Source organism: Microcaecilia unicolor, chromosome 7 (genome assembly GCF_901765095.1).
Source record: "Microcaecilia unicolor chromosome 7, aMicUni1.1, whole genome shotgun sequence".
In the NCBI taxonomy this organism is placed as follows: domain Eukaryota; kingdom Metazoa; phylum Chordata; class Amphibia; order Gymnophiona; family Siphonopidae; genus Microcaecilia; species Microcaecilia unicolor.
The window spans coordinates 87,040,154-87,067,356 of NC_044037.1; the positions used below are offsets into that span (position 1 = coordinate 87,040,154).

General features: G+C 43.4%; 1 protein-coding gene across 5 annotated transcripts in view; it reads left to right on the plus strand.

The window, feature by feature from the left end:
* The window catches only part of LOC115474940 (zinc finger protein 568-like), a 33,695-nt gene extending 9,773 nt beyond the window's left edge, over positions 1–23,922 (plus strand). For 3 of the 5 annotated variants that reach the window (XM_030210655.1, XM_030210656.1, XM_030210654.1), the window contains 2 exons: positions 9,996–10,248; positions 23,435–23,922. In XM_030210655.1, the coding sequence (XP_030066515.1) occupies positions 9,996–10,248; positions 23,435–23,589 (408 nt within the window). In that variant the 3' untranslated portion in view covers positions 23,590–23,922. Of the gene's footprint in view, positions 1–9,995; positions 10,249–16,914; positions 16,982–23,434 lie in introns of all 5 variants that reach the window. The other 2 variants (XM_030210657.1, XM_030210658.1) reach the window with 2 other exon arrangements.
* The last annotated feature ends 3,281 nt before the right edge of the window (positions 23,923–27,203 follow it).

A 27,203-nucleotide genomic window follows, 5' to 3' on the forward strand; every position in this document is an offset into this window, starting at 1 on the left:
ACTTCCTGTTCTGGGGCAGGGAACTGGCGGAGCCAACAGCTGCATGGCTGCTCCCAGCATCCCCAGGAGATAACAGCAATGCACGGGGGGTGGAGGCAGTGCGATGTGGCAGGGGGGGAGCAGGGAGGCGGTGTGATGCACCCGTAGGGGGGGGGGTGTGCTGCATCCAGGGGGCTGCGCAGCGGCAATCCGCCCCGAGTGGTGGGCAACCAAGGAACACCACTGATTTCTGGTCAGTTAAATCACTTTGAATATTGACCCCATAAAAGTTATGCTCATAAATTTAAGCCTGCTATTCATTTGCCTGGATTTATAAGCCTCAGTGCTAAGCTCCTAACTTCTTTTCCCTGCCCTAAATCTGCCCCATTACCTCTCACTTTTTATGTTCCTAATTTAGAAGTTTAGTGATTATGCAATCGACCCTAATAAATATTCAAGAAGGCCAATTTAAGTACATACCTCTCAAAGGGGCCTTTTTACTACGTTGCGCTAGTAAATGGGCTTAGCACAGCCTAACACAGGAGTTTCCCACATGCTAAGCCCATTTCCAGCATGGATGTAAAGAGGCATTTTTCCATTTCTTGAATATCTGGCCGTGCGCTAATGTTGGCATTATCTCACAACCATTTAAAATAATTAACGCAGGAGCGCTTACCACCTCCTATTTAGGAGGTGCTTTGGGCTTCTGCTTGATGGATGTGCCAAAATACTTCCGAGCAACCAACGAACTCCTACCCTTCCAAAAGCTGCTGAAAACATACCTCTTCAAACAAGCCTATCCGAGCGACCCAACTTAATTTACTAACACCACTAACATTAACCATACCTGTATCCTGCCCCCATTTCTTCATCCTATCATTCTCTACACAACTTGTTATCTCTATCATACTTTGTATCGATACACTGTGTTACATATTTTGTATCCATACTTTGTGCTATATACTATGTAACCATACATTGTGTTATCTCTGTAATAGCTTGTATCCATGCTTTGTAAGCCACACTGAACCTGCTATTGAGCGGGAAAGAGCGGAGTATAAATGCTACAAATAATATTTATAATAATAATCATTTAAGGCCTCTTTCACAAAGCTGCGCTAGCGATTCCTACGCAGTAAATGAGAGGAAGGCCATTCAATTCTATAAAGTAGTCCACGTAAATTCTGCTGCATGGATCTCAAAAGTGGGTGTGGCCATGGGAGGAGCATGAGCAGGTCATGGGCATTCCTAAAATTTACGTGATGCGCCTAAATTTTAGTTGAATGGAAATTTTAATTGCATTTTCCATCTGCGCCGATTTATTTATGTATTTATTTTCCGTGCCAAATATAGAATCTGGCCCAGTATGTGCAAAGGTTGTGTGGTATCTGTTGAGGGCATGGCTGTGCCTAAATTTTAGTTGCATTTTCCATCTGCGCTGATTTTTTTTGTCAGTGCCAAATATAGAATCTGGCCTGGAATGTGCAAAGGTTGTATGGTACTTGTTGGGGGCGTGCCGAGCGTGGCCTCTGCAGTTACCACACAGAAAATTATTTACTGCACTCTAAGACCAGTGAGAGGCCAAAGTTCAAATTTTGGGTGGGCCTGTGGACAAAATGGGTTGGCACAATGTCCTTTCTACAACCTACCCCCCCCCCTTCTTCTTTCCCTTCTCCAGTGCCCCCCCCCCCCCCCCCCCCCAAGTCAAATGTTAAATATCTGAACTGCACTAGAGGAAGTTCTGGGCACCTTCAAGGAGGTCTTCAGCTGGCGGGGCTTGGGGATCTGCCCAGTTTCTGCACCACGAAAAGCATGCCTTTACACACAAATTAGCACCTGCTGTCATTGCCACCACAGTAACAGTCACTGCATGCTAATTTGTATATTAACTGCTTAATACACTTTAATAAAAGGGGTCCCTTAACCCTCTATTGTCTCAAGTGCTGAACAGATTATTAGACCTCTAGGACAGAGAAATATATACTTTCCATAGCGTCAGCAGCAGATGAATCCAGAAACCAGTGGGTTGTATCCGCCTACCAGCAGGTGGAGATAGAGAACTAAATTGCAGAGAGCTATACCATAGTACCAGCCCTAAAACCAATTAGTATATCTCTATCTCCAGCAGGTGGTGGATGGATCTGTCCCAGCTCCTGAGTTTCTGGTTTTCTCAAGTCTCCTTGGCTGTTAGCCAGTTGAGGCCAGGGGTGTGTGTGGTCTGAGACCCTCTTTGGAGGCATACTGGTTTCTGGCCCTGCCTCACCCTGTGAACATTGTGTCTCCCGGTTCATTGACTGCTCAAACTTCCTCACAAAAAAAAAAAAGAGCAGTGCTTTTCAGCATAATTCTTTGCAGCATGGGAACTACTTCTGAGGAGGAGATCAGAGTACTTCTGAGGAGGAGATCAGTCAGTACCTGTGTAGGATAAAACCTCTACCTTTCTCCCTTTGAGTGAATGAGTCTTTTTCTTTCTCCTCTGATCTTATCGTGTGGGATGGCGGCGGAGGCCGTTAAGCGTTGCTGTCAATGTGGGAAGCACTGGTCGGCGACAGGGTTTGCATCCCAGACTGTGCCATGACTAGGGGGAGCGAATTGGGGGCTTTTTTGTCTGGCGCACTGGCTTCCCGCGCGGAGCTCAAGGAGGCAGGCGCCATTTTGGATCCATCTGCAGTTCCTTCCTCTGATTCACCGTCATTCTCCTCTGCGTTTTTTCAAGTAAACAAAGCAGGGATTTAGCAGGGAAGGACTGCAGTGGGGCTCCACTAGGTCCGGGTGTTCCTCTTAGCGGGTCATCAGCAACTGGAAGTGAGGCGGCTGCTGTAAGGATGCCATTTTCCCCCAAATTTGTTCTTCTCTTGCATCAAGCATTTCTCTTGAAATGTAGTCTGCCCCCCACCCACGTTTTGTCAAGTAAACAACTTGAGCCTGAGCCGGCGCAGGGTGAGGCACGTGGCAGTCTCTTCCCTCCTGAAGTGCTTCAGTCTCATAAACGCAGGCGCCTGGAATCTGAGCATGGCTCTGTGGCACCGAGGTCTCTTGTCCCTTCTCTTCCAGGGTGTTCAGGGGAGTCTTTGCAGTTTCTAACTGCGCAAGATGTCAAGGAGGGAGAGATCATCTCTGAGGAGCCTCGTGACCCCTCTGCAGTGAGTATTTTTCATAAAGAGGAACTGTCCTCTCTTATTTTGTCGATATTAGAAGTCTTGAACATTGAAGATCCTGAGGCGCAGGGGGCAACATCAATGACTGTTCGCATGCGAGTACCAGAAGGCCTGCCAGAGCTTTTCCAGTACACGAGGCTATTCAGGAGATCATCACAGCACAGTGGTCTGACCCTGATGCGCCTATCAAGGTGTCTAGGGCCATGGCTCGTTTGTACCCGGTACAGAGTAATGTTGCAGAAAACTTGGATCTTCTATGGGTAGATTCTTTGGTGATGGCGGTCACCAAGAAAACCACCCTTCTGGTGGAAGGGGGGGTGGCGTTAAAGGACATACAGGACAGACATCTGGAAGCCTCCCTGAAGCGTGCTTTTGAGGTGGCTTCCTTGGCCCTCAAAGCATCTGTTTGTAATTCTTACGCGGCCCGGGCTTCTCTGCATTGGCTCCAGCAGTCTACAGCTCAAGAGCAGGAGCCGGGGGGGTTTCCCGTAGCATTTGTACCAAAGATGGAGGCTGCTCTGGCTTATCTGGTGGACACCTTTTATGATCTTGTTGGGTCTTCAGCGAAGCTTATGGCTTTAGCTGTCACATCTCGACGCCTGCTGTGGCTTTGTCATTGAGCGGTGGATATGGCCTGTAAGCAGCATCTTACCGGATTGCCTTTTTGTGGCAAGCTGTTATTTGGAGAGGATTTGGAGAAGATTGTTAAAGATTTGAGTGATTCCAAATCTCAGAGCTTACCCGAGGATAAGTCCAAGACCTCAAGTCATTCTGGAGCGGCTAAGCCTCAGTTTCAAGAGGCCAGGCGTTATCATCCGGGTAGATTTTCCTCTTCCTTTCCTCAATTGCACTTTCAGCAGAAGTCTTCCTTTCGTGGAGACAAAAAGGGAGCGAGTTCTGAGGCCTGTTGGGCCAGCTGCTCGATCCGCGCAATGATGGGTGCCTGCCCACTCTTCGGCCTCAAGGATAGGGGGTTGGCTGACCCAATTTTACCAAGAGTGGGCCAACATCACTTTGGACCAGTGGGTTCTCGATGTTGTCAAAGACGGTTACAAACTATTTTCGAGCCTTACCTTTTGGTTTGGACACTGCGCCTCGCACTTTCTCCAAAGTGGCAGTGGCGGCATTAGGGAGAGAAAGGATTTGAGTTCACCCCTATTCGGACAACTGGCTTATTCGGGTGTTGTCGGAATCGGAGAGCCAAGTGGTTACTCAGAGGGTGGTGGACATTCTTCAGTCTCTCAGGTGGGTAATCAACTTTCACAAGAGTCATCTCTCTCCTTTGCAGAATCTGGAGTATCTGGGACTGCACTTCGATACAGCTTGGGGGGTAGTCTCTCTGCCGGAGGGCAGAAGGCTCAAGTTTGCCCTCCAAGTGAGAAGCATCTTACGGATGCCGATTCCCCGAGTTTGGGATTATGTTCAGGTTCTCTGATCAATGGCGGCTACTATCAAGGTAGTTCCTTGGGCGCGAGCGCACATGAGACCTTTGCAGGGGTCTCTTCTAAGTTGCTGGTCTCTGGTTTCCTTGGACAAATCGCGTCTGCTCCCTTGGTTGGCTGAAGCATGAACCAGCTTAAACTGGTGGCTTCTTCCCTCCCACCTGCGACTAGGGATGCCTGTAGCTGCCCTGCAGTGGATCCTAGTCACGACGGGTGCCAGTTCTGTCAGGTTGGGGAGCGCATTGCCTGTCCTGTTGCGCGCAAGGGCACTGATCGACGGAGGAGGTGACTTGGTCCATCAATCGATTGGAGTTGCGAGCAGTTCTCAACGCCTTGAGAGCGTTTTGGGAGTTGTTGCAGGGGTCTCCTGTTCGAGTGTTCTCAGACAACACAAAGGCAGTAGCTTACATCAACCGACAAGGTGGCACTCAAGAGTCTGGCTCTTTGTTCCAAGGTGAGCAGCTTACTGTCGAGGGCAGAGTCAAATCTTCTCCTGCTGTCAGCGGCTCACATTGCCGGCCACGACAATGTTCGGGCGGATTTTCTCAATCGACATCTCCTGGACGCAGCGGAGTGGGAGTTGTCAGACACTGCATTTCAGCTGATTTGCGGTCGGTAGGGCCTCCCGGAGATAGATCTCATGGCGACTTGATCCAATGCCAAAGTCCAAAGGTTCTTCAGCAGGCGAAGAGAAGTAGGTTCCGAAGGACTAGACACACTACTTCTGCAGTGGCCTCAGGACGTTCTGCTGTACGTTTCCCCCGTGGCCTCTTCTTGGCCGGGTTCTTCTCAGGATCAGCAGACATCGGGGGTTAGTGATCCTGGTGGCTCCGGATTGGCCGCGGCGTCCGTGGTATGCGGACTTGATCAGGTTGCTGGTGGGGACTCCACTTCGCCTCCCTTTGTCTCTGGATCTGTTACATCAAGGACCAGTTCTGATGGAGGATCCATGCCGCTTTGGTCTTATGGCTTTGCCTTTGAGACAAAAGGGCTATTCGGATACGGTGATTGCCACTCCCTTACAGGCTTGGAAATGTTCCACTACTACGGCGTATGCCCGTGTGTGGTGTACTTTTCTTTCGTGGTGCGCCCTTCTGGGCTGGGAACCCACACATGCTTCAGTCTTGCAAATGTTGGACTTCCTGCAGGAAGGCCTCCAGAAAGGGTTGGCCTATAATTTGCTGAAGGTTCAGCTAGCAGCGCTTTCCTACTTCCGAGAGCGGTTTTCTGGGTGTTCGTTTGCTACCCATCTGGACGTCTCTCACTTTTTGCGTGGGGCTCTTCATCTTAGGCCTCCCTGCCACCGTCCTTGTCCTAATTGGAATATTAATTTGGCTCTGCGAGCATTGGAGCGGGCTCCATTTGAGCCACTATGCAAGGCGTCGGAGAAGGACTTGACCCTGAAGACAGTCTTTTTGGTGATGTTAGCTTCAGCGCATAGAGTTTCCGAGTTGCAGGCGTTGTCTTGTCGAGAACCCTTTCTTCGTTTTACGGAGGCGGGGGTCTCTTTACGGCTGGTTCCCTCCTTTCTCCCTAAGGTGGTGTCAGCATTTCATCTTAATCAGGATCTTTTTCTTCTGGATTTTCATCGGATTTCCCCACTCGGTTTGATTCTCTTCTGTTCCTGGATGTGCGGAGAGCCCTGATGCAGTACTTACAGGTTTCAAACGAATTTCAACGCTCTGACCATCTTTTCATCCTTTTGGCAGGACGGTGACGAGGGGACGCTGCTTCCAAGGTGACAATTGTTCGTTGGATTAAAGAGACCATTTTGTCTGCATATGTCCCTGCGGGTCATTCTCCGGTGGGCATTCATGCTCATTCAACTCGATCTCAAGCTACATCTTGGGCAGAAACTATCAGTAGAAGAGATTTGTCGGGCAGTGACGTGGGCGTCTTTGCATTCCTTTTCTAGATGTGGCACGCACAGATGCGCAGTTTGGAGTAACAGTGTTGACACGCAGCATGTCTGCTTCCCACCCTATCTAGGGAGTGCTTTGATACATCCCACTGTTTTCTGGATTCATCTGCTGCTGACGCTATGGAAGGTAAAATTATGCCTTACCTGATAATTTTCTTTCCTTAGTCACAGCAGTTGAATCCAGGATCCCACCCTGTGTATTTCAGAATCTGTCCAGACCTTTCTTATTTCTGTCCTTTTTGTTCTCAGAACAGGATCTGTGTTTCCTTTCAGATGGAATTCTCGTCTGTTAAAAAGAAAACAAGGAATGCAAGAGGAAATTTGTTCCATTTGTTCCATTGTTGCCATGTTGGCATTTCTGGTTAGCGAGTTAACTCACGCTTTGTACCTGGTTCAGGTTTATGAGGAAGTTTTCAGTCTTTCTTTACTTCACTTCCTACTGCTTTGTGACGGGGCATACTAATTGGTTTTAGGGCTGGTTCTATGGTATAGCTATCTGCAATTTAGTTCGCTATGTCCACCTGCTGGTAGACGGATACAACCCACTGGTTTCTGGATTAATCTGCTGTGACTAAAGGAAAGAAAATTATCAGGTAAGGCATAATTTTACCATAGGGCTCATTTTCAAAACAGAAAAACATCCACAAAAAAAAGTACAAATTGTCATTTGGATGTTCTTACAGAATCATCCAAATCGCTATTTTCAAAACACATTTTTTGGACTTTTTTCTATGCAATTCATCTGCAGTGCATCCAAATAAGGGGGCATGTTGGAGGTGGGATTTGGGCGTTCCTAACATTTGAACATTTTTTTTGCATAATGGAACAAAACAAAAACGTACAGAACTAAGATATTTTGGGCTAGACCTGTTTTCAGAATGACTAAGAGGCATATTTTCAAAGCACTTAGCCTTCCAAAGTTCCATAGGTTTCTATGGAACTTTGGAAGGCTAAGTGCTTTGAAAATATGCCTCTTTGTCACAAAAAGGTGTCCCAAATGACCACTAGAGGGATTAAGGCATGACTCCCCCCCCCCCCCCCCCAATCTCTCAAAGATGTGAGTGACACAGTACATACCAGCCAGTATGACAGCTTCAGATGTTATGGCTGTTCCTGTTAGTAACATAGTAGATGACGGCAGAAAAAGACCTGCATGGTCCATCCAGTCTGCCCAACAAGATAAACTCATATGTGTATACCTTACCTTGATTTGTACCTGCCTTTTTCAGTGCACAGACCATACAAGTCTGCCCAGCAGTATTTCCCGCCTCCCAACCACCAGTTCTGCCTCCCATCACTGGCTCTGGCACAGACCGTATAAGTCTGCCCTCCACTATCCTCGCCTCCCAACCACCAACCTCTCTTCCCCCACCTGCTCCGCAAGCAGGTCCCTGGAGTAGCCTAGTGGTTGGTGCAGTACACTGTAGAGAAGGGGACCTAGGATCATAACCCACTCTAACTGTTACACTTGTGGTGGAAAGTGTGAGCCATCCAAAACCCACCAAAAGCCTATTGTACCCATATATAGGTGACACCTGGAGCCATAAGGGCTATTGTAGTGGTGTACAGTAGGTTTTTGGTGGGGTTTTGGATGGCTCACCATACAAAACAAAGGAGTATTGGTGAGATTTGTACCTGGGAGCTTTTATGTGAAGTCCACTGCAGTGCCCCCTAGGGTGCCCTGCTACTCTGCTGGGATGTCTGTGTGGTCAGTCAACTAAGAATGCTGGCCTTCCATACGTCCCAAAGGCTTGATTTTGTGTGTTTTTACATGGATTTGTTTTTCAAAAATAGTCCAAAGAGACGCACTGAGCACAACAATGCCTAGCAAATGGCCATTAAAAAAAAAAAAAAAAAAAAGACTTTTTGCCAGTTCAAAAATAGTCATGTTCATTACTTGATATTTGAATATTTTCCGCAAAACGTCCAAAGTCAGATTTAGATGTCATATTGAAAATTCCCCTCCACATCTGTGTGTAACTCATTTTGAGCTCAGAATTGGAAAGGTAAGTAATCAAACCTAGAATGTCAAAGCAGACACTATTTTTGCTCTCATGTCCAGATTCAGAATCATTGGCATTTGAGTCATTGCCCTTCTCCACATTGTTCTTCCATATTTTGTAGAACATGGGTGTCAGCTCTGTGGATGCAGTGGATTCTGAGCACCCCAGAACTGAGCAACGTGCTTCATTTTGCACAGGAAGGGGTAATTTGTGTTGTGTTTAGTACCCCCATCAGTTTGAAAATTAACAAGAAGATCTTCCAATGGCTAGAGTTTGAGGATAAGAAATTAGTCATCCAGTAATGGAAAAATAGACCTGATACTTTTTCAAGAGAGGAGCATGGATTTTATACAAGGAGAGAAATTAAGACACAAGTGGGAGTAATAAGCCTAAAGAGAAGATTAGGAATATACAGTACGAAGTGGGAAAAGATTAGCAGCCTTATATGATAATGAATTGAAAGCATGTACTCAATCACAAGTCATCCACTTTTAATTTGACTAGTCTCAAAGAGACAATTATATGAAATAGTCATGGGATGATAGCCAGGTAGAGGCTGAACACAAAAAGTCCCACGAAGAAAACAGTGGGAAACGGAAGGAGACTCGGCAAATAATGGGACTTGTGATGAAACAATGCTTTATTTGCACACAAGACAGTCCTTAAACTGTACAAAACACTCTTCTTTCATAAAAGACTCGACATAGTACTGTGTTTCAGCTAGTGTATGCCTCAGGAGTCTTTCAATAATCAGTTCAAGCAATATTACTAAACAGCTACCAAAAAGGTTGTCTAGAGGTCTTTTTCTTAAGTAAGGATAGGGTTGCGCATGGCGAATTTCATTGTTTCATCTCAAGTCCTGTTATTTGCTGAGTCTCCTTCCATTTCCCACTCCTTTGTCTCCTATAGTCATGGGATGAGCCAGGAATCATATGTATTACTTCAGTAATGGGACCTTTTTAGTATTGCGCACCACTTGCATACTGAGGTACTAGAATAATTTCCTTTCCTCTAATTCCTCTCAGTGGTAGACGGTGGCCCCAACTCCACTGAGAGACTGTCTCAGCCCTAACCAGAGTGTGGATATTCAGCAGCATTGCCTGGCTAAGTGCTACTGAATATCTGCTCTTGGACCAACCAGAACGATTTAACCAGGTAGAAGCTTCTCTTGCCTAAGTAAGGGGCTTTGAATATGGATCCCTTAGGTTTAAGTATTTGCCTTTTAGAAATCAGAGCTTGGTGAGTTACAAGCAGGTGCATAAGTTATGTCCTCGGCTGAGTGGACTTACAATCGAAGTACTCTGAGAAATGGAGGGTGAAGTGATTAGCATGAGGCCACAAGTGGTGTTAATGGGAGAAGCAGGATTTGAACACCAGTTTCTCTGGTTCTCAGCCTACTTCATTAAACACTATCCTACTTCTCAAGTTAGAGCCTTGCAAAATGTATGACAGGTCTTAAACTCCCAGTTGCTGAGCCTCTATGTTATTTCAGATGCTGCTTACATTCCATGATGTTGCGGTCACTTTCTCTGAAGAAGAGTGGCAGCTGTTAGAAGACTGGCAGAAAGACCTGTACAGGAACGTGATGAAAGAAACTTACGACAACCTGCTCTCTCTAATGCCCGTTACATTCCATGATATTGCCATCTGTTTTTCTGAAGAGGAGTGGCAGCTTTTAGGAGAGCATCAGAAGGCACTTTACAGGAATGTAATGAAAGAAAACTATGACATATTGATTTCTTTGGGTATGTACTGGAGCCGATGGGAAAATTTATACAAATCAATTTGGATGTTTACATTACTAGATGACCAAAGTTATCTATTTAGAATCTGGGTGAACTTTGAGGTGGGCTGGTAGCAGGATAACAAGTTACCCATTCAGCGCAAAATTCATCCACTAAACAGATAATTTGTGCATTTGACTTCAAATGCACAAATAGCAGATACGTCTTTAATGGATGTTGTTCATTTAAAATTCTACATGCTACAGAAATTACTAAAACTGTGTCACAAACCTTCTCTGCCACCATGAGAAAAACAGAAGGAAAAACCTCAGAAGTTTAACCTGGTACAATTACTCAGTTGTCCCAATTGCTTTCAATCATTGGTATAAAAAACTCCACTGAAGATTTATTCTATTACATCCATTTAAAACTCTTCATATATTCAGTGGTGGCATCTTTGCTGCCACTGAATGTGTTTGTAACTTTAAATTTATTTATTTATTTTATTACATTTGTACCCCGCGCTTTCCCACTTATCCTAGGAAAAATTCAAAATTATATATAAACCAATAAAACTATCTCAGTACATTAAATAAACACGAAATTACATTAAGGGGCCCTTTTACTAAGCCGCGTAAGTGTCTACATGTGCCCAACGTGTGCCAAAATGGAGTTACCACCCGGCTACCGCGTAGCTCTTGCAATAATTTCATTTTTGGCGCGCGTCCGATACGCACGTCTGGAAAATAATTTTTATTTTTGGCCACGTGGCATTTGGCGCATAGGTTATTACCACTCAGTTACCACATGAGACTTTACCGCTAGGTCAATGGCTGGCGGTAAGGTCTCAGACCCAAAATGGATGCACAGCAATTTTCATTTTGCAGCATGTCCATTTTTGGCAAAAAGTTTTAAAAAGGCATTTTTTGTAGGTGCGCTGAAAAATGATTCTGCGCATGCCCAAAACTCGCATCTACACTACCGCAGGCCATTTTTCAGAGCGCCTTTGTAAAAGGACCCCTAAATAAATATAAAATAAATAAGCCTTTAACCACTCACTCTAACCCCACCCCTCTCTATCTCCTTCCTTGCTCTGATCATGTTTTTAAAACTTACTTCCTCAAGTAATCATTCATTGGACAAAGACCATGATTTTTTTTCTACCCACAGGCTTTGTACCAGTCCTTAACATAAAGTATGCATATACTTTCATTTTAGAAATTGCCATGGTTGCAAAGTAGTGCAATTTATATGCACACATTCCTTTTCCCCCAACCTAAACACGCTCTCCGATGCCTTCTGTCCATGTGGCTAAAAATACATATATTGTAATAGAACACAAAAACATTTAGCCATATTGAGGATGATTTTCAGACAGCCACTTTTAGAGATCACAGTTCACTTTTATTTGATATACCGCCTATCAAAAAGATATCTAAGCAGTTTACAGTAAAAAAATTTTCAATAAGTATTGGATTAGTGAAAACTGACAAGGAATAAATGTGAGGAATAGACAAGAGGTAACATTTACAGTATTATTTGCCAGGTAGAAGAGGTCATAAGGGAATAGGAGAGATGCAATGTAGAGAATCTAGTGCCAGAGCCATGTGGCTGAAGATTACATAATACATAAAAATCCTGATAATAACCATAAGGCTATAAATAAAATTATACAACATCCACAAATGCCTTTGTAAAATAGTAACTTTTAAGAGGAGCTTAGAATCTCTTGAGTGTTGGCTGTAAACTGATATCCAGTGGCAAGAAATGCCAAAGGGTGGGCGCTAATGTTCTAAAGCAGGAACTCCTTGTATGGTCCAGCTTGATTTTACAGTGAGTAGGAATAACTAGCAGAGGCTGCCGAGACAACCGGTGTGAATGCTGAGGTTGATAAGGTATTAAGAGATTATATAGAAACATTGGGGTAGCAGTTTGATACATTTAATAGAATTGTAAAAGGTAATCTGTAAGCAATAGGCAGCCAATGCTCTTTATATAGCAAATATGAATTCCCAGCTCTGTCCAGCTCCTTTCTTCTGTCTGTCTTACTTGTATCAATACCTTCACTAAATCTCACATCAAAAATAATTCAAACTCGCAGCATGGTAAAGGTAGATAACTTCTTAATTTCTTATATAATTTATTTCAACATTATTCATAGTGTGTGCTGAATGATCCAATGGTTCACCAATATTCTTCAATTATTGACATGAAAAACACTTTTCTTTTTCTGTCGAAAATCTTTTCTAAAATTGTAAAACTGCTTTAATATATGCTTGATAACATTTTTCTCTCACGTATCACAGAAAACAGATGCTTCCACCAAAATGCTGCATGCTTCGCAACTGCTGCCTCAGGGTGTGGTCCAATATAACTACAAAGTAAAATCATAAATCAGTACTCCACATTACTATGCCTAACGTTATACATATAACATTCATAGTCAATAATCCTTCATACCTTAATCCATATTGAGCATACGCACTGACTCAATGTCTGTCTCATAATGTTCTTTAGTCACTGACGCTGTTCGTGCTTCAAATCAAATCACCTAATTCATTTCCTCCAATGAAGACCGCTCAACAAATAACATCACCCCATGTTTTTACATGGCCGCAGCCTAATCTGTTTCAGCATTTATAACCCCCCCCCCCCCCAGGGGACACTGTATTTAATGAAAAAAATCCACCATTGCTCCTTGTAATTTAGCAAGCCATCTATGTCTCCTCCCTCCCAACCCCTCTCTATCTTCTCTAATACTCGCCATCTCATATCCATCCAATCATGATTTTTTGCAATCTGGTGATTCACGATAGGGGCTGTTAAGGTGGCAATGTTAATACGTGACTTGTGTTCATTTAATCTTTGTTTAATTGGTCTTATTGCTTTCCCATAAAAGGTTAGAAGGGCATTGAATCAAATGTACAATGTTATTACCAGTACAATCCGTGTTCTATCCACAATATTATGCAAAGTCCCAGGAACCTGCCAATCGGTGCCCTCCAAAGCAAGAGGACACCGTTAGCATTTACCACATTTAATATGCCCGTTGAGAGTACCTTCTTGTTGAATATAGACTGCTCTTTTTTACATGAGCATTTCTCCTAATGTTTTCCCTTTTTGATAGGAAATTAAGGGACATTCCTGTATACTAGGGTGCACTTGTAAAATCTCCCAGTATTTATGTATTAAAGCAGTCACTTTAGAACTGCCTATCGAATAAGGTAACACAGCTGTTACCCTATTTCCTGAATCTGTACTGGAATATTGTAATAATAGATCTGTCTGAGCAAATTTAGCACAAAGATGTGCTTTTTAAATAACTTTCAAGGGATATCCCCTAGCAAGAAACCTTTCATGTAATTCTACTGCCTGACACTCAAACTCAGCATCACTGGAAAAAAATCTGTTTAATTCGTAAATACTGGCTGACGGGAAGACTAGCTCTCAACTTATAAGGATGAAAACTATGAAAGTGTAACAAAGTATTCCTAGATATTTGCTTACAAAATACAGGTGAACATATGTTTCCCTGAGAAATACTCAATTTAACGTCCAAAAAGTCAATCATTTCTCTGTGCCATGTTATTGTAAACTTTAAAGCCGTTGATTTAGTATTAAGCCAACTAAAAATATCTTTTAATTGGTGTACTGTGCCCTCCCACAAGAAAAAAAATTTCAACCAAAAATCTTTTCAAACTAGGAATATAAACAAACCATGAAGATGAATAAAGAATTTTTTCCTCAAAATCAGCCACAAATAGGGTCTCTACTGACAGAGCCAAAGATGCTCCCATTGCGACCCCCTGATTTTGTAAAAATATTGGCCAGTAAACCAGAAGTAGTTCCTTGTAATTACTAAAGTGACTAGCTTCATCAAAAACTCAGTTGTTATACAATTGGGGATCACAAGCATCCCATGTCTGTTGTATAACTTCCAAAGCCCACAACTGTGGAATTTGAATGTACAATGCCACCATGTCTAATGTCACAAATATGGTGTTTCTTGTAATCTGCACATCTTGAAGGCATCGCAAAAAATGAGTGGTATCTTGTATATATAATCTTATTGTTTTTGTAACTGGTTATAAAAAATTAATCCACCAATTTACTCAGGGGTTCTCAAAGCTACAATAGGACCCCGGTGGACCTTCAACACTTCTATGAAACTTTGACACAAAGTAAATGCATGGCATTTTTGGATGCATTACACATAAAAAAGCCATTTTTTTCTGTGTTATCCTATTTTGCTGAATAATACAGTGTAGGAACTACTTTTGGTTTATTGGCCAATATTTTTTACAAGATCAGGGGGTCGCAATGGGAGCATCTGCCAGTAGCAACCCTATTTGTGGCTGATTTTGAGGAAAAAATTCTTTATTCATCTTCATGGTTTGTTTATATTCCTTTTTGGAAAAGATTCTTGGATTATATTTTTTCTTGTGGGAGGGCACTGTAACCAATTAATTTTTTTTTTTTTTAGCTGGCTTAATACTAACTCAACAGCTTTAAGGTTTACAATGACATGGCAAACAGAAATGATTGAGTATTTCTCAGGGAAACATATGTTGAACTGTATTGGAATGTGTAAGGTGAAGTCAAAAGGAAGTGGTCAGACCTAGAAGCGTGGTTTCTGTGCTGTGATCTGCACGGAAGCTCGTCTGGTATGGGTGGAGAACCTCAGTACAGGTGACAAAGTCTAATAATTTTGAATGGACTATAGATTCAACAAGTTTGGCCATAAACGGAAGATTCACAATTGGACGGTAGTTGTCACAGCAACTAGTAAGCTTTTAGGGGATCTTTCAGTTTCAGGCGGACAATTGCTGTTTTCCAGTCTTGAGGGACAGAACCATCAGACAGAGAAGAAACAACCATAGAGAGTAAGAAAGGGAGTAAAGTGTTTGCACAGGATTTAAGCAATTTTGAGGGAACAGGATCCAGTACAGTTGATGTTTGGTTCAAAGCTTGAAGAGACAGCAGTAGGTCCGAGTTTGATGGAAGGGTGAAAGTGGCAAATAATTCTCACCAGGTGGTCTGAGATTGAGCAGGTGGAAGCAGGGGCGTATCTGAGGTTCGGCGGTAGGGGGGGCAGGGGCTAGAGTGAGGGGGCACATTATAGCCCCCCCTACTGCCGTCAGCCCCCCCCTACCGCCGTTAACCCTCCCTCCCTTGCCTACCGCCGTCACCTACCCCGAGGTCCGCTTCCTCCGGCTTTTTAAAATATTGCTTCAGCTGGCGGGGGACCCCAACCCCCCGCCAGCCCAGCCGCGATCTTTAACTTTTTCATCCTCGTCGTGCAGCGCGCTGTGAAAGCTGCATGCATCTTTAGTTCCAGTTGGATGGAGTCTGACGTCGCAGCACGTTGACGTTACAACGTGCTGCGACGTCAGACTCCATCCAATTGGAACTAAAGATGCATGCAGCTTTCACAGCGCGCTGCACGACGAGGATGAAAAAGTTAAAGATCGCGGCTGGGCTGGCGGGGGGTTGGGGTCCCCCGCCAGCTGAAGCAATATTTTAAAAAGCCGGAGGAAGCGGACCTCGGGGTAGGTGACGGCGGTAGGCGGGGGAGGGAGGGAGTGTTAACGGCGGTAGGGGGGTCCGGGGCAAAATCTGCGGGGGCCCAGGCCCCTGTGGCCCCACGCAGATACGCCCCTGGGTGGAAGGGGTGTCATAGGGAGACCCACAACTGGGGCCTATTGCAAAGAGGCAACTTTGCTTTCAAAATAGGATGCAAGGGCTTGAGTTGTTGGGACAATGGCAGCATCCATCCTGGAGCTGGAATTAAATGTTAAGGAAGAAAATATGTGGTTTAAAGAAGTGGTATTCGGTGCTGAGCTTATTTGTTTAGAGTAATAGGTTTGTTTAGCCAAGAGTAATGCTGACTTATAGGATGCAGCGGTCATCTTATAGGCTTCAAGAGAAATCATTGAAAGGTAACAGCACCATCTATGCTCGGCCTGGCATAGTTGTCACCGGAGGGGAAATAGTAGACAAGGGGGCTCATTTTCAAAGCACTTAGACTTACAAAGTTCCATAGAAACCTATAGAACTTTGTAAGGCTAAGTGCTTTGAAAATACGCCTAACAGTGTACCAAGGTTCTCTTGTAAACTCAGTGGGAGTGGTTGTGAAACAGCTAGTGCTAAATGGTCAATCCCCAAGTGCAACAAGTGAGTCCAGATATGGAGTCGTTCATCAAGTTTCTTCACTCAATGTGTAATTAAGCTCTGGAATTTGTTGCCAGAAAATGTGGTAAAAGCAGTATAGGAGGGTTTAAAAACAAGTTTGGATAATTTCCTAAAAGAAAAGTCCTTAAGCCATTATTATGATGGACTTGGGAAAATCCACTGCTTATTTCTAGGATAAGCAGCATAAATCTGTTTTACTCTTTTGGGATCTTGCTCAGTACTTGTGACCTGGACTGGCCACAGTTGGAAGCAGGATACTGGGCTTGATGGACCTTCGGTCTGTCCCAGCATGGCAACACTTGTGTTCTTAAATAGCACTGTACATCTACCATGTAGATTTTTATTTCTTTTTTAGCAAGTGCCTCCCTTACTATTGCTTTCTCTACTAACTTTATTTTTTGATCTTGGGATTCTGTATGATCATCTCTCTTTGGTTTTAAGCTTTCAATAATATTTGATTAAACCACAATACCATAAAATATGTTGTCTTTTCAGGTATGACTACAACAATTCCTACGCAGAGAGGTGTGGCCTAATATTCAAAGAGGGATGACACAGTAAGGTGTGTTTTTTTTTTTCTTCAGACTCTAGCTTTCTGGTTTTAAAGATGTTATTATTCAGAATTGGAACTACACTATGTTAAATGACATATGGAAACAAATAACAATCTTCCTGCGGCACAAAAGGTATTTTCTGCACTCAAAGAGATGAATTTATGGGAACTGCAGCACAAAATGGTTACAGTCAAAATCTTGGGAATTCATAGAGAGCCTAATTTGCAAGCACTATACTTCTACCACACTTTCACTGTCACTATTCTTCCTCTTTTCCACACACTCAACTTGCTGTTTCATCACTTCCTCCCTCTCCTGTAGCATAGCTAGCCAGTATCTTATGTAAGGGCTCCTCGGTTATGTAGAATTGTCAACTTGCACTCACAGTCCCTACCAGGGCCGGTCTTAGCAAGTGCGGGGCCCTATGCAGACCAATTTGATGGGGGCCCATCCTAGCCCCGCCCAACCGTAGCCCTGCCCCACCCTAGCTCCACCCCCACCCTAGCTCCACCCCATTGATAAGATTATTCCATTTTTAGAACATTTTTTTATTTATGAAATTTCAAATAAAGACAAATGAAGCAAAACTTGTACAAAAAAAAACTGATTGAAATAATAAGCACAATGCTATCATGAAACCTCCCCTCCCCACTACAATTAGTTCCAAATCTCATAACAAAGGAGAATAAAGGAAAAATATTAAGAAAAGATTCAGTACTTTCAAATTCCCCTATTACTCTGTAACCCATATATGCAATAAAATAAAAATGAAATGAAAAGATATACAATAAAATAAAGTGATGTGTAAAATATAATGTACAATATAAAAACATATAGACCACCAAGATATTAAAATTGTTTTAAATTATATACCACAACTCTCTGACTCAAGAAGACTCCGACTCTGTCTGTCATCCATAATTGTCTGACAACACACAGAAAAAAATAAGTAAAAAGAAGTAAAAAGAAAATAGTCACAATTAATACCTTATACACCTTATACCAGCCATACAGAAAATGCAGACCGTGAACAATATGAAGCTAGCAAGGTATCATAATATCACAATTCTCATGTAGAGCCACAAAACACCCTTTTAGAGGTAGTGTGACATGATTTAGGCTCTACACCCTTTCTGATGTTTGATGCCACCTTAGTAAGGCCAACACACAATCTCTCCACTGCAAAACACAATACAAAAACTTGTGCAAAAACACACTCATAACCTTAACACACCATAACAGCACTAATTCCAAGGACAGGACGAACTACAACCTTATGTGTGGCGTGGAAAGGCAACTGTAATTACACCGGGCTCTAAAACACCAGTGCACAACCTAGTGAAAAAAAACAAAAACCAAAAAGGGCTGCAAACTATACGCTAGCAGAATACTGCACCTTCCTTGATCACACCTGAAAAACACATGAAGGCAAAATACTGAACTGGAAAGTTACCTCAAGAAGTCAGACTCAGCATGCAGCAATACTACAAAAATTGAAACTTACATGAAAAATATCACAGATGCACATTTCCAAAAACTGACATATTCCAATTAATAAATCCTGTAAATAAACTGTTTCTTTCTTCCTCAAAAACTCAAAGCAGTTATTACAATCACACAAGCAAAAACATTTTCTATTGTTAGTTGTCTTGTGACTTATGAAACTTGCCACCAACAAAAATCTTAAATAAATAAATAAATAACCACTGACTTGAACCTTTATTATGCATTAAAAGTTAGGTTTAGAGGCTCTGCTATGTAGAAGACCTGGGTTTGACTCCAGTCTCCAGAGACCAGAGCTAACTTAGCTAAGCTTCTAACACACACCTAAGCACGCAGGGTTCCAGAAAGAACTTGATGTCTGTTTCAACCAAAAGTCTAGCAGCTAGAATCATCAATCATTCATACCTGTCTTGCCCGAATCACTCTGGGCAAATTTGCTCTAGGCGGCAGTGGTGGGGTCTGGTCAATGGGGTGTGGGTTGCTCCACTTGAGACTTTCTTCAGTTCTTCTTGACTTGCACTTTGGACAGCACAGACAGGCAGCACGTCAAGAAGACTCCCCAATCGACGATGGCTCACCGAGGCTCCGAGTCCGACCATGCTCCAGCTCCTTTTGACCTTTTCCGTTTCTCTTCCCGCTCAATGACTCCCGCCCCGCCTGCCCTCGCGGAAACAGGAAATACCATCAGAAGGAGGCGGGACATTGAGCGGGAAGACGGAAGGGAAAATCTGGGAGCCGTTCGTTGTACCTGCTGTTGTCTGTCTGTTTGTGTCAGGGCGGGGCCGGGCCATCGGCGACGAGTTCTGCACTTCTGTTGCATTGTGCTGCGCTGCTGCTGGGACTGGGAGGCTGGAGCTGATGGCGGGCTGAGCGGGGGGTGGGCTGTGTGGGCACGGTGGCGGCGGGAGGCAGAACAAATCGGCGCAAGCGGATCACGATTGATGATGATGATCCCCCATCATGCATGTGGTCGGAGCGAGGGAGAGGCAGAGTTGAGGCGTGCCACGCGGGGCCCCCTTTAGCGCGGGGCCCTATGCGGCCGCCTCGGTCGCCTCTGCCTAAGACCGGCCCTGGTCCCTACATGGAATTATAAAGACTTCAGTAAGGCTTAGTCAGTACTGTAGCTTATCAGAGGTTCTATCATTTCACGGGAAGGGAAATGAGAGGCTGCAGCACACAACCAGCTTCAACACTTGGCGCCAAACCTGGTATAAACAAGGTTTTAGATTATATTGGTGGCTGAGGCAATAGATGAATTAACGAGAGGCTATACTGTTGTGATGCTTTACATTTTTCTATGTCAGACAAAGATCCTAACTGAAAAATTCAATCAATATGTGGCTAGGCACTTAAACTAGAGGAAGGGAGTGGCAGAAGGAATAAAATAATTTCAGGAAGTCATCCTCAGCACAAACATTACAGTGATTAAAAAAATAACAAAAGACATGATCTCAACAAAGATAAGGAGATGACAAGCAAACCATCTAAATATTGATGGAAGGCTATGAGCATGAATTCTCCTAGTTTAGTAAATACAATGCTTGGTCTGGAAGCCCTAATGGTAAACTGGACTTGGACACTGTGGCTGGTATAAAGACATCATTTAATGAATGGGATATCGCCATACCTGGCTATAACCTATTCAAGAGGAACAGAGGTGGCAAAAAAAGAGGAGTAGCTCTCTATGGGGCCGATGCAGAAGACTTTTTACACATTGTTTTCCCATGAGTTAGCAATGCAGAATGGGTTTCAGTGTGAGTGTTAACCAGTGCTTTTTTTGTAGGAAAAAAGGTACCGGTACTCATTATGGGCGGGGTCACCATCTATGGCTCCGCCTCTGTGGTAGCCACACCCCTTATACCAGCTGTGGCGCATATAAGCAGTATCATTGAGAATACTATACCAGTATAGGAGAAAAAATAACTTGTGATTTTTTTTTCATTATAAATAATTTCTATAAGCTGTTATAGCTCTACTATATACCCAGTGCAAAATAAGACAGCAGATATAAATTCTCAAATTGGACAGCTTCCCAAACACTAAAATTATTTTTTCTACCTTTGTTGTGAAGTGACTTTGTTTTTCTGATCATGTTGGTCCCAGTCTCTGGTTCTGCTGCTCTGTATCTGTTCCCTTAACTCCATTTCCAGGGATTCCTTTCCATTTATTTCTTTACTTTCCTCCTTTCTTCTTCATTCCTTGCCCTACATCCATAGGTAAAAGCTGGGTCCTCTGCGGACTTGACTGGAGGAGGTATAGAGTGGATGCAGCTTTTGCCTATTTTATTCATCCATGTGCAGTTTTTTGCCTCTTTTTCCTTTCCCTCATCTTGTCAGTATGCATCTCCTTCCTCTTTCCATCCACGTCCAGCATTTTTCCTCTCTCTTCCATTCCATCCATGTTCATCTCATTTCCTCTGTCTTCTCTCCCCTCCATCCATGTCCAGCATTTCAACTCTCTACCCTCCATCCATGTCAAGAATTTCTCCTCTCTCCCCTAAATCCATGTGCATCTGCTCCCCTGTCTTCCCTCCCCTCCATCCATGTCTAGTATTTCTCCTCTCTCCCTTCCCCTCCAACCGTATGCATCTCCTTCCTCTGTCTTTCCTTCCCTCCAACATTCCTCCACTCCATCCATGTCCAGCATTTCTCCTCTGTCCCCTCCATCCATGTGCATCTCCTTCCTGTCTTCCCTCTCCTCCATCCGTGTCCAGCAACTCTGCTGTCTCCGCTGTCCTCCCTTCCCAAACATGTCCAGATTCTCCTCTGCGCTCCCCTCCCATCTATGTCCAGCGATTCTCCTTTGCCCTATCCTCCCCTCCCAACCATGTCCAGCGATTCTCCTCTCCCCCCTGCCCTCCATGTCCAGTGATTTTTCTCCCCTCTCCCCTGCCCTCCCCTCCCATCTATGTCCAGCGATTTTTCCTCTCTCCCCTGCCCTCCATATCCAGCAATTTTCTCCTCTCTCCTCTCCCCTGCCCTCCCCTCCTATCCATGTCCAGCGATTCTCCTCTGCCCTCCCCTCCTTTGCCCCCTATCCTCCCCTCCATGTCCAGTAACTCGCCCTAGCCTCCACCTGCCCCCCCTTTTTAAGCCCCCGTCGAGTTCTAGTACCCCAGCCCTACCTGCCCGCCCTTAGTTCCCCGACAGCCCTGCTTTCTGCTCCTGCTGCCCGCAGTCTGTTTAAATCTTTTATTTATTTTTTTTTACCTGAAGTCACAGTGCCGGCGTTAGTGAAAGGACCAGGCTCACCTCCTCCTGCCTTCCCTTCGTTCCCTCTCAGTGTCCCGCCTTCCTCTGACATAGTTTCCTGTTTCTGCGAGGGCGGGACACTGAGAGGGAAGGGAGGAGGAGGAGGCAAGCCTGGTCCTTTCATGAACACCGGTGCTGCGACTTCAGGTAAAAAAAAATAAAGTAAAAGATTTAAATGCGTCGTGGGCAGCAGGAACAGAAAGCAGGGCGGGCAGGTGAGCTGGCTCTAGGAAAAAAAGGTGCTGGTACGCTGTACCGGCACAAAAAAGCACTGGTGTTAACTCATGAAGAAACCCTGACCACACACCAAAAAAGTTTGGGTCACACAGCTAATATGGGAAAATTTTCACCAGGTCCAGAGCAGCATAGAAGGATTGGTTGAGAAGAGTGGGTGTCTGCTGGCACCCCTGTTCTCTCCCCAACCCAACCACTGTGCCCTAGATACTTTTATTTATTGGCCCTCATTCCCCCCCCCCCCCAACCTGACAACATAACCCCCTACCCACACTTCAAAAACTTTCTCTGATAGTCTAGTGGTCCCCCTCCCTCCACCAACCCAACCCCCTTTTCCATGATGTCTAGTGGCACCATCCCTGTCCTACCTTAAGAAATCCAGACAAATGGGCAGATTGCTAGCCTCCCCTCCCCTTACTTACTACTGCCCTGGTGGTCTAGTGACCTCTTCCGCCGAGAGTTGAAGTGACCTCGCGAGACTTCAACTCTCGGCGGCCATTTTGAATCGGCACCGAGATCAGGAACAGGAAGGATGCATGCAGGGCAGCGCTCCGGGCAGAAAAGAGGGCGCTATTTCCTGCCCCGTGCTTAATGATATCAGAAACATCCTGCGCAGTGACTTCTGCATCCAGTCCTAACTTTGCCCTGTTAGCTATATGGGTGCCCACATATCTTTCACATGGCCTAAAGCTCATCACCTCTCACTCCCCAGAGCACATCCTATCCCCTCTCTCACCCTCTGAAGCATATCCGATCCCCCCCTTCCCCCAAGCTTCCAGGAAGTCTCCTCAGGCCTACTTACCGGCCCTAGTGACAGAAAACAAGCATACATCTAGCTGATATAAATGTCTTGTGCCTCGATGTATGCATGAACAAACATAAATAATAGTACTCTATAATTTATGCAAGTACAAGTCCACTCTGTCCATGTGCCTACCAACTTGCAAAGTATGTGGCTTCAAAGTATGGCACTTACTTATCTGTTAGTTGATGTAAGAGGTCATTTATGCATGTAAGTACCCATTTATTAGCATAAATTCCTAGAGTACCACCATTTACACACTTTCTCGCTGACTTAAACTAGGCAGGTTCTTTCAGAATTACCCCTATAATGACTAATATTTCCATGCCAGGAAACTGAAACAAAAGCGTTGATTCAGTTGTCAGCTGCTGTCCACTGTATAGTGCTTTTGAAAATTAGTTCAACAGAGATTTTATTCCAATTCCTGTTTTGCATTGTTTCTCATAATCCTCTTTTGGGCATTTAATTTTAACTTTGTATTCTAAAACTCTCTGGTTGTCCGTTACCTTTTCTGTTTACACTAGTTCCATCAGTAGAGGTGCCATGAAATGTATTCAGAATACAAGCTACTATTTATTGTTCAAGTTAATGACTTGAGAATTCAAAACAGTATTATTAAAACACATAATTCCTGATCTAGATTAACTGGTTTGTGTTTGTTCTGATTGTAGCTGGACGAAGGACACCACATAAACTTGTTGGGAGCTCATCAAATACAAGATACCAGGAAGCATTGTTTTGGCTCCATCCTAACCAGCTTTATTCAATCCTGAAGAAATGCAGCCTGTGGTATATTCCAAGTGCATTAAAAAATGGGTCATTTTGAGTACTCAGGTAAAGTGGACCATTTGCCCACTGTTTGGCTTACAGGGACATTTCAGCTGTAATGAGAGCTGCTACTGTTGATGACTTCAGCTACAGACTTGTCTAGGAAGTTTCTATGAGCTTTCCTTGATTTTTACCTGGCTTTTGCCTTTTTATCACATGTTTTTTATCTGTGGTGTCTGGATTTTATTACTATGACTTTATAACATTTCATCTGTTTATTATAGGTCCAAAGGGCCTTTCTTATTTCCTGCATGCTATAAACCGATTAATTTTGAAATATATTGAACCACTTCTTCATTTTTTGTTAATTATAAATATTACTAAATAAAAACAGATTCTTGAAGCAAAATGTGTATGACTTGTTTTTTTCTGGGCTGATTGGCCTTGATAAAACCGTCTCCAATCTCAAGATTTTTCCTTATGATTACTACAGCAAATTTCAACCTTTAGTAGCAGTTTTATTAACCACAAGATGGCAAAGTGTTAACAAGCTAATGTCCTTTACCTACAAAAAGGAGAAATCCTGGATGGAAATGAAAGTCTATCTGCATGTTCCTTTCTCTCCAGTATTTATTCACCATAATTTTCCCAAGCTTTCTTTAAATCATGACACTTGTTTTTGAAGCAAATGGGTGTCTCAAAATGGCCCAAAAATCCATCCATCTGGCAAACATTAAAAATCGTGATTTTAGAAAGGCAGAATTTGGACATTTTACACTACATTTTGTCCAAATAGCAAAAAGGTTGTTGGAAACACGTTTTGTGCAGGACTAGGGTGGGCCCAAAATTAAGATGTCTTTCAGCAATAGTGGAAGAGGAAGAAACGTCCAAGTCTAAAAAGAAGGATGTTTTTTTTTATCTACACGTGTTTCAATCATGTCCAAGGTGCCCTGATTAACCAGCTTACCACTGGATGGTTGAAGGAAGGCATGACCTCTTCTTCAATTCAAAGTGGTTACTGACCCCCTCCCACCTCTCTAAGAAGTGAAACTGGCAGTATATACAAGACTCTGACAGCTTCAGGTATTATGGCCATTCCTAAAACAGCAGCAAGCAAGTGTAAGAAGTAGCCAAGTGGTCAGTGCAGTGAATTTTGAACAAGGGGACCCAGGTTTAACTCCCACTTTAACTCTTTTATTTCTGTATAGATATGTGAGCCCTCCTGGAACACAGAAATACCTACTGTACCTGAATTTATAAGACACCTGTAAGCGTGATAGCTGTTGTAGTGGTATACCTTTAAGTATAGTAGGTTTTTATGTGTTCTTGGAGGCCTCAAACCACAAAAAGAGTGATGGGTCATTCCATGCCAAGTGGTCTAAAATTAAAAAAATGTTCGCACCATCATGTTCTCCAATTTTGTTCAAATTTTATCTGTTGCGCGAGTCAGGTGTTAAACGAAGTTTCCCAAAATTTGAGGTCTCTAACTGCAATAGTTGCAGATCTAGACCCCCTTTTCTGAAAGGTTGTCAGTCCATGAGCGCGCGACATTTACCAAAATGCCATTTTTGGGGTCTAATAAAATCCAAACACATTTATAAGAATGGCTAAAAACATTCAAATCCTGTACAGTTTTTGATGCTAATCCCGATGAAATACATTTTAACATTATGGATGCAAAATCCAGTCAAACAAGTTGACTCAAAGTGTGCATCAAAATTGGTCGCGACTCATCGGAACATATTTGGACCAATATTCAGACCGCAACAACTTCCATGCAAACAAAGATACGGACTTGAAATTTTGAACAAGCATTATGCTTGTGCTGGACATAATACTGCCAGATTTGCAACTAACCAGCATCTATAACCGCTCTGCAGGATCTCTTCAAAGTTGGCACAGCGCAAATGGTAAAATGTACCAAAGTTTAAAGCCAATTATTAAAAAAGAGTCTGCCTGAATCAGCTTGTGAATAGTATCATCTGAAAGAGAAAATTGTGCTCTACAACATTGATATGTTTTTGTTTTGCAGTGCCACCATTAAGTAGCCATGGTACTCTCAAGACCTGCCTCCATACTATGTTTAGTTGAGCTAGGTGTATAAGAGGAGCTCATTGCAAACTGAGGAGATTTTTCTGGCTTCTTTACATCAAGTGCTCTGTCTACTACCTCTTAAGAGGATTTTAAAAATTATACTCATTTTATGTTGCTAGGGTAGGTATTGGGCTATTTTGCAGTGTTAGTAGAAAGGTGGGCAACCTTTATACACAGAGGGACACATGAATGTCAGTACTCAGCAAGAATTACACAATGTTGGAACCAGAAATGCACAGAGCTCCATAGACCTTCTGTGATGATTAAAAATGTAATTTAAAACAATGGAAACAAACTGATAGAGTTGCTGTCCTGAAAATATTTGTGAAATACAGTATTTAAAATTGGAAAAAACTCTGGTAAATGTTTATGACATTTTCTGTGCATACTTCCTATGGTCTTGCGGGCTGCATAAAATTCAGTGGTGGGCCACAGGTCGCCCACCCCTGCAATAGGGCTTTCTTTTTTCTCTTCTGGTTCATAGAAACAGAGACAAACTCCATTCAGCCTATCCATTCTGACCATGCATAATAACTACTAAACTAGAAAAGTCTACTCATCCATGCCATCTACTATCACTTCCTCTCCTTTAGAGATCCTATGTACTTGTCCCAAGTTTTCTTGAATTCAGATAGTCTTCGTCTCCACATTCTTTTAATGCACCACCCTTTCCGTGAAGAAGTCCCCTCTCACCTTTCTCCTGTGCCTTCATTCCAGAGTTTCCTTTCAATTGAAAGAGACACTCACCTTCTGTGCATTTGTGCCACGGAGGTATTTAAACATTTCTATCATATCTCCCCTCTCCCAACTTTCTTCCAAAGTATTAATATTGAGATCTTTAAGTCTGTCTCTACACATTTTGTGTCAAAGACCGCTGACCTTTTTAGTTGCTGCTATCCTGTTTATATCTTTGTGAAGGTGTAGTATCCAGAATTGTACACAGTACTCTAAAGGTGGTCTCACAAGAGACTTATAAAGAGGCATTATCACTTCCTTTTTCCTGCTGGCCATTCCTCTCCCTATGTACCCAAGCATCTCTAGCTTTCACCGTCGCCTTGTCTACCTGTTTGGCCACCTTAAGATCACCACATATGATCACACCCAATCCCTACTCCTCTTTTGTGAACAGAAGTATTTCACCCCCTAAACTGTACTGCTCTCTTGGGGTTTGTATCCCAAATGCATGACCCTGTAGTTTTTTAGCTTTAACTCTTAGCTACCAAATTCTGGACCCATTCTTCAAGTTTCACTAGGTCTTTCCTCATGTTATCCATTCCATCAGGGCTGTCTAACCTATCAAAGATTTTAGTGTCATCTGCAAAGAGGCATACCTTACCAGACAGCCCTTTAGCAATATCGCTTACAGAAAAAGAACTGGTCCTTGTGTCACACCACTGGTAAAGTCTCTTTCCTCAAAGAGAACCCCATTTGGTCAGACAAGACCTGACTCTAGTGAAACCATGCTGCCTCAGGTCTTGCAGTCCATTGAATTCCTCTGTTTTAGAAGCATTCCCATTAATTTACATACTACAGAGATCAGACTGACCAGCCTGTAGTTCCCAACCTCCTCCTTGTTTC